This window comes from Monodelphis domestica, chromosome 7, assembly GCF_027887165.1.
Source record: "Monodelphis domestica isolate mMonDom1 chromosome 7, mMonDom1.pri, whole genome shotgun sequence".
NCBI classification, from domain to species: Eukaryota; Metazoa; Chordata; class Mammalia; order Didelphimorphia; family Didelphidae; genus Monodelphis; species Monodelphis domestica.
The window spans coordinates 205,514,301-205,522,399 of record NC_077233.1 but is presented as its reverse complement, the minus strand read 5'-3'; the positions used below and the strand labels follow the sequence as shown (position 1 = coordinate 205,522,399).

The 8,099-nt window shown below is 37.6% G+C and overlaps 1 protein-coding gene across 1 annotated transcript; it reads right to left on the bottom strand.

Moving 5' to 3' along the window:
- Positions 1-6,021: 6,021 nt before the first annotated feature.
- On the bottom strand, positions 6,022-7,545 carry LOC100019720 (WD repeat domain phosphoinositide-interacting protein 2-like). The gene has a single exon (XM_056806337.1). It carries the CDS (start codon positions 7,350-7,352, stop codon positions 6,258-6,260), a length of 1,095 nt encoding a protein of 364 aa, XP_056662315.1. The 5' UTR covers positions 7,353-7,545; the 3' UTR covers positions 6,022-6,257.
- Positions 7,546-8,099: the final 554 nt, after the last annotated feature.

The window sequence follows — 8,099 nt, the reverse complement described above, 5'->3', positions numbered from 1 at the left end:
GGATGGCTTTGCATGAGAAACACATATGGGATGGAGTAGTTGTCCTTGGTAAAGAGAATTACCAAACTAGGAGTTCCTCTAATTGATCAAATTGATGATTTTGGTACTTTATCTCCTTCAAAAATGAATGACATTGGGCCAGACTTTTGTAACAATTAAAAGTAAATTAGATGTTGTCCCTTTCTCGTAGGAGCTTACAATATAGTTGGAAGTAAGGGAATATGAAGCATATACAAATAACCATAATACAAAAAAAAAACCATGATAAATACTTGAGAGGGTCAAACAAAAGACCATGTGAGGTCTAGGGAAAGGAAGATCATTTCTTCAAGGGTAATGGTAATCAAAGAAGGTTTGATTCAGGAGATGATATTTGAACTGACCTTGAAGGACAGGTAAGAAGGCAAATATGGATGCAGAGAGCTCTCTAAATAAAGGAAATGCCAAAAAGCATCAACTATGTGGAAAAAATATTTTTAAAAAAATAAAGACAAGGAAGGTAGATTGTAGAGAAGCTTAACTATCAAACCAAGTAGTTTGGATTTCATTTAGTAGGCAATCAACAAATTGAAGGATTTAGGTAAATGAGTGCTTTCTCTATTTGAAAAAAAAAGCTACAGATAATTCAATAAAAATAAGAAGCAAAATTATAATTTCAGTTTTTTATAATGGTTTTCACAGTGCAGATAACATTTACCATGTTTCCATATTGTTAACTGAGGTCTAAAGATCTGCCCTCCCCCCCCCCCCAAATAGCTCTCCTTTTGTTCCATACTTACTCACAAAGTCAAAGTCTAGAGCCATTTGAAAAAAAAATCTCACTTTTGGCAAAAGCAGTGTTTCTGGGGTCTTGTTAAAAGACAAGATGTTTTTCAACTTGATCTTTAGAGGAAAAAAAGAAAAAAGAAAAACAACCTCATCTCCAGAGTCAGTGTGGTTGGCTTTTTCATTGAGAGGCGTATTGGATTTTCACATTGGTGCCAAAGCGGGCCTCATTTGCATGTTTTGTTGTTGGGCCAAGTAAAAGATGCTCTTTCTCCCTTTTAGTTCTACCTTTGAGTTGCATGCCAATTCACACATTCCTTTCAGCCAAATATTCCAGTAGGTATGCATTGGAATTCCAATAAGGTATAGTGTTCTAAGTCTTCCCAAGGGCAATGCTCCAAATCTGGGTAGATCAGAACATAAGGAATCTGTTACTGTTGGATACCAAAAGGTAAGAAATATTTCTTGTTGGGAACTAAGGGAATGATGGCAGAGCTCATTAAAAGGAATATAACAGACCAAAAAAAAAAATCCTAAAAGCTAGAACTGCCCCAAAATGGAATGGGCTTCCTGGGGAAGTAGTCTCTTTCATTGTAGGTTTTCATGTGGAAGTTGAATAGCCACTTGTCAGAATAGAGGAAGTGCTACTACCTGGCCTGGTCTATGAACTTCCCTGAGGTCAGAGCACAGGCTTATAATTGACAAACAAAATATACAGAGGCAATTTTGTAAAAGAATACTATGAAGCAAGGAAGGGCTATAACATTTCGGCAAAAAAAGGCCTTCTTGTCCCTCTGTAGCCATTTGGTCTTGCAGGGTCTTTGGTACGTAGGAAGCTTTGGGGAAAACACATTTTTATTTTATTCTAATACTAAAGGGATATAGATATAGATTTAATTGAATTTAATGTCACAAGCTTTCAAAAATAATCTACTTAATGCCAGGAATTGTGCTAAACTCTGGGGATTCAAAGGAAAAAGTGAAAGAATCTCTTCCCAAGAGTTTATAACCTACTCAGCAGAAATAGTACATACATAAGTAGGCAAATAGGAATTGTATGAAGTAAATTGAAAGTATTTTTTTAGGAGAAGAAATACTAAAAACTAACTTTAGTGGAAGGAAGAGGAATTAAGAAAGGGTTCATGTAGAATGAGGTTTTAGAGTTGAATGGTCAGAGGGACTCCAAAAAACAGATGAAGGGAGAAATATTCCAGGCATAAGGGAATAACCTTGCAAAGTGATGAAAAATAATATAAAATTGCCCCAAAATGAGAAGATAAGACATATGAAGAGGAACGTCATGAAGTAAGGTTTGGAAATAATATTGTAAAGGGTTTTAAATGTCACGAACACTGAATCCATCTTACTTAAATCATTCTGTATTTATTTTTTATTTTAATTAACTTATTTAGGCAATTTAGAACATTATTCTTTGGTTACAAGAATTATATTATTTCCCTCCCTCCCCTCCACTCACCCTTCCCGCAGCCAACATGCAATTTCATTGGGTATTACATGTGTCCTTGATCAGAACCTATTTCCATGTTGTTGGTGTTTGCATTAGGACATTCATTTAGAGTCTACATCCCCAGCCATTTACCCTTTCTTTAAAGAACATTCTAAAACTGTATCTATTTAGTTCTTGAGAGGGTCTTGGTATAGTTACTACTAGATATTTTAAGTACTTTGTAGCTAATTTGAATGGAATTTCCCTTTCTATTATTTCTCCTGCCTGAAGTGGAGAAGAGAATGAAGGAAGGTTGCATTTTAGGTACTCTCAAAATAAAAGTTGCTAAATAGAAAAAATCTGAGGAAAGAGATTAGATTGGTAGATACTCAGGATATCTGATTGGTAGCCACCTGAGAGATCTGATTGGTGGCCATGGGTTCACACCAAGACATTCTTAGAGTGGTGCAACCTATGCCCAACTTGGAACTAATGGCTAACTGATAATCAGCTTCCTTGGAGATTCTCACTGGGAGAAACAGACAACATGGAAGATATTAAGATATTCATGCCATCCCCTAGTAGTGACTGTCACAAGAGAGCTTGTATACATATCTTTGGTATGCAAGATATATAAATGAATACCAGATATATTTAAGACCAAAAGCTATTGCTCAATAGATAAGTGTTCAGAGGATTTGCATCAATAATTATTTTAAAAGACTGCCTCAAATCTGTAATAGTAAGAGAAATAAAAACTCAAAATAACTGTAAGGTTTCACCTAATGCTAAGAAATTTGGTTTAAAATAAAAGTTTAGAATTGTCAATATTGGGAAGGATTTGCAAATATAGCCCTACCAAAATACTGTTGATGGAGCTGAGAATTGCTCCAACAATTCTGGGATTCCATTAGGGATTATAGTGACTATAATGAAGATCCTATTGCTAAGCAAATATCCCAAAGAGATCAGTGACAAAAAATAAACACTTCACACATGCCAAATATTTATAGTAGCAGTTTTTGTAGAAGAAAAGTACTGGAAATAGAGTAGATGCCCATTGATTGTGAAGTGATTAAACAAATTGCAATGCGGGAACATAGTAGACAATTAAATATGTACAATGAGATATGAATATGATGAAAACAGAGAAGTATGGGAAGATTTATGCATACTGTTGCAAAAATGAAGAACCAGAAAAACAACTTACATGATGACTCCAATATGGAAAGAACAACAAATTATTTGAAACTGAATGCTATGAAATAATAATGACCAAGTGTGTCTCCAAAGAAGAAATGAGAATTCCTTCTTTTCTTTGCAGAGATAAAAGTTATGGGTGTGAAACACATAAACACTTGTTAGATGTATGTTGATTTGCCTTAACTGTTTTTTTTTTCCTTTGGTTGGCATGAACAATGATTCTTTGGGAGGAGGAATAGAGGAAATAATTTGGAAATATTGGTGATGTGAATATAAAAGACCAATACATTTTTTTTTTTTACCACGAACTGGTCTAAGAAATGGAAATAAAAGCATTTATTACCTGTGCAGCGATAATGCTGTATGAATGTAATAGAATATTCTCTGAAGCCATCAGCTCCATTATTTCTTATAGCACAACTTTTAGAAAACTTAACCACATTAATATACAATAACTTGTTCATTCTCCAATTTATGGAAACTTCCAGGTTTCCAAGATTCTCTTCCAACTCAAAAAGAACTATATTTCTACATTTGTGTTTAGGACCAATTTTTCTCCTTCCCTTTTCCTTCTACTTCATTGAGTTAAATGTACTTCTGAATCTAATTGTATATGTCTGTACTCTTCCTTTAAGGATCAACTGTTCCCCCTTCATTTGTAAAAATATCTGCTTTTCCACTTTAATAAGATAATTTTCCCTAATCTTCCTTTCCCTTTGTTTCCACTTCCTCCTTGTTCCTTAACATAAAGACAACAGAACCACCTCAGATGATAAGAGTTCAGAGGGGACATTTGTATATCATCTTGTTTTGTCCCTTATCTTCACATTTGTCTTTTTCTCTGCCTTCCTATGTTTCAATGCAATCCAAGCCTTCATTGGGATTCCTTGGAAATTCTCTATTGACATTCAAGGTTCATTTTTGATTATATTCTGATTATATTCAGTTTTGCTTAAGTTATTCTTGGCTGTAAGTACATATGCTTGGGCTAAGTAGTAGTGGCTGCTAAAATCACATGTAATCTTGATAGGATCCTTGGTAATTGAATTCTTTGTTTCTGGCTGCTTGCATTACTTCTCTGAGTAGCTTTGATTGTTGTCTGATATTCCTAAAAGTTTTCATTTTGGTGTTTCTTCAATTAGTAACCAGTGGTTCCCACTTTGCACACTAGACCAAAAAAAAAGCCTAAACAGATCTGTTCTAGATCTCTTTTCTCAGTATTCAGATGGTCCAAGGATTAAGGGTTCTCCTCTTCAATCTATTTTTTTTCCCCAAGTCAGTTGTTTTTCCCAGTCTTTTGACTTTGGAATCATTGCCTTCTATTTAGTTCATTCTAATTTTCAAGGAATTTGCTGCTTAGGCAAGGATTTCTACCTCTTGCAACAAGTTTTTAATGCCTTTTCCATATCTTTTCATTTTATAAAAACATCTCTTCCAGGTGTTCTAGCTCATTTGTGTCCAACTTGTGCTTTCTGCCAAGACTAGAAGTTTTAGTAACTTTTTTTAGTAACTTTTTCTGTATTTGTGTCTTTGTGTCCCTGCCACCAGCAAACCTTTTTATGGTTAGTCTTTCTTTTTGTTTCTCATCCAGGTTAATTATGTTTGGGGGAATTTCTGGTCAAGTTTGTATTACATGTTGGCTTCAATTCTACTTCGTGTCTTTTCACTGATGAATGAAATTAGGTAAGTACCTGAGATGGAATAGTCCCAGATTATGACCGTATAAGCTTCAAAAGGTGAAAAGAGCCATGAGAAAGAAGCCCATCAAGTGTAGTATAGCAGAGTTTGCTGATAGCCACAGGGGCTAACTCCAGTGAGAAGCCAAGAGATACCTGCCTGACCCAGCCCAGAAAAGATCAATAAAACAAGTTTTTGAAACATACACAAATGCAGGGAAACAAGATGGCTCAGTGGCTAGAGGTAAGGCATGGAGATGGGAGGACCTGGGTTCAAATCTGTCCTCAACCAATTCCTAGCTGAGTTGTTTGAATGAGCAAGTCACTTAAAATCCAGTGCCCGCCCTTACCACTCTTCTGCCTTGAAACCAATACTTATTATCAATCCTAAGACAGAAGACAAAGGTTAAAAAATTTTTTTTACAAAACTGAACACAAGAAGCAAGCACATACATGGAGGAGAGCAACACGGTAAGATTATTAAACATTCAAAGCAAAATAGATATTCACAGTATGAGGATAAAAATTTAATCTATGACTCTCAAAAAAATATTTTTAAAAAAATCATATTGACACTTTCCTGTCTGACATTAGGTAAACAAAAGAAAGGACAACACCTCCCCGGTACCCAGGATAAGGACAATATGTTCAAAATGCATCCTAGTCAGATAAGGATGGTCTCTCGGGGGAGACTGGCCAATGTTCAGTTCATGATGAATGTGCAATGTGTCTGCCTGCTGATAGTAATCAGTATGGAGGCCTGGTAAACCTGCTCCAAAGTTTGATGGAGTCCTGTCAGCCCTGGCTGGTCTTATAAATTCATGATGCTGTTTCTCTTGGTTGTTTCTTCTTTCCTGATCATGAGAGAATCTGAGATGGAAGACCAGATTTTGACCTTGTAAACTTCAAAGTCAAGATTTACCAGAAAGGTCCACAGAATCGACTGTAGTTTGCTATTAGCCACAACAGGCGAGAGAGGAGTCAGACTTCAGGAAGCTACCTCATTGGTGTTGACCAGCAATAGCTAGGCCCAGTCACTGTGTCCTACTAACAAAGGAGCAATTCATTCATTAATTATGTACCACTCAGAAGTGAACTCTGGTGGTGTTCACTCCAAGTGGTCATGTTGAAGGAAGTATGTCTCAGTCTAGGGACAGTTGGGCAATTTATTCCTCCTCTATTTCTTTGAAAAGGTTGTGTTGTTTCATCAGGGTACATTCCCCTCCTTCCTGAGGATCCAGGTTGTACATATATAAGTAACCATCAGAAGCTCCTACTAATAATCGGGGAATCTTCTGAATTGTGGCAAGTGAACAGATATTTTTGTGACCGCAGAATGGTAGTCGGACAGTAGCAAATGCCCTTCCCTGGTTAAACATTTCTGTTACTTGAGAGGGCAAATAGCTGGTAGAGGCCATAAGAACTTTCCCAAAGTAACCAGTCCAGGTAGTTGGTTCCTCCTGAGGTTTCTCTTTCACAGTCTCAAGTTTGAAGATGTGCACTGTTTCAGTGTTACTGGAAGCAGAGAGGAACATTCCATCCATACTGAAGGCCAAAGAGCAGATGCTTACACACCTCTTCACTCCTCTCCGGAACTCAAAGATTTTCTGTCCTTCTGGAATGGAAAATACCCTAATAACAGTACCCTTCTCAGAAGCTGTGGCAAGTTTGGTACCACTTGCATCAAAAGCCAAAGCTGCTAGGGGACTATCATGAGCTGGTATCATATTAGCAGCCCTCAAATTAATGGTGTCAAAGACTTGTACTTCTCCAATAGTTGCACTCCCAGGATAAGCCAGGTAACAATTGTCATTGTTTATTGACAGTGCACACAAACCTGCAGGGTTTGGGGGAGTTTCCCTGATTGTATGCAGTACCTTCATATCACGAATATTGTGTATGTAAAGACATTCTTCTAGGCATACTATCAACCTCTGTCTATTCAATTTGACTGCCAATATGGTATTGGAATAGCTATAATTACATATTTCAGTCCCCTTCTTAAAGTGGCAGACTTTTAGCTTTCGTGGAGCTTTGAGGCTAACAATGGCCACCAGGCTACTTGAAAATAATCTTTCCACAATACACACATCTTCTGTATCAGTACATTCATAAATCTGTTCCAGCTTATCCACAGAGGAAAGGGAGAAGAATTTATAACCAGATTTACTCCCAACAGCTAAGGATGTGTTGTCCTGGTTGAAGTTGGCGAAGAGCAGCTGGCTGGAGCCGGCCTCCCCGCTCTGACTGGCCAGGTTCATGGCTGAGAGGGGGGGCCTGGGCTCGGGCGCTCTACCTCCCGGGACGGGAGAGACGAAGGAGTCAGGGTCGGCTCCAGGCCCCTCTCTCCGCTGCCGTCGTTGTCGTCTCCTCCGTAGTGGGTCCTCCAGCTGCTGCGGTTGTGGTTGCTAATGTTCCTGCTGTCGCTGCCGCTGCCGCCGCTCGCTGCTCCAACTTCAGACCAATACATTTTTAAAGAAGGTAATATTGTGTGGTACAATTTGGGAGAAGTGTAACACTTACTAAAGGCCCTACCATAAATGTTTGTCTGTGTTATACACATTGGCTACATCCCCAAACAGATTTACTTGGGAGAATACCTAGAAACTGGTTGCTAGACCTCTGACTAAAGATAGGGAAATTAATGAAATGGCTCATAACCCTCCTAGAAATAGAAAGATTATCTGAAAAAAGAATAGGACCACTATATAAGGGGAGATTAACATCAGAGACATCTAAACATCTCTTCAGTCTGTGCAACTGTCAGTGTAGATTTAACAAACTTGATGCCCTAAAGAAAAAATCATCTCTGAAGAGCATCATGTACCAGTGGGAAGGACTCAGTTGAGTGGAAGATAGAATGTTTCCCTTCAACATTAAAGCAGATGTGGAGAAATAATGAGAAGCAGAAGAAGCTATTGGAAAACCTCAGATTATTTTTTGAAAACAAGGGCTGAATCCCCTAATCAATAAACAACCTCACTATTACCTCAAAAGTCAAATACAAA

Bases quoted from the DNA above. Each gene is read 5' to 3' on its own strand.
- LOC100019720 (XM_056806337.1), bottom strand. From the start codon at position 7,352: ATGAACCTGGCCAGTCAGAGCGGGGAGGCCGGCTCCAGCCAGCTGCTC.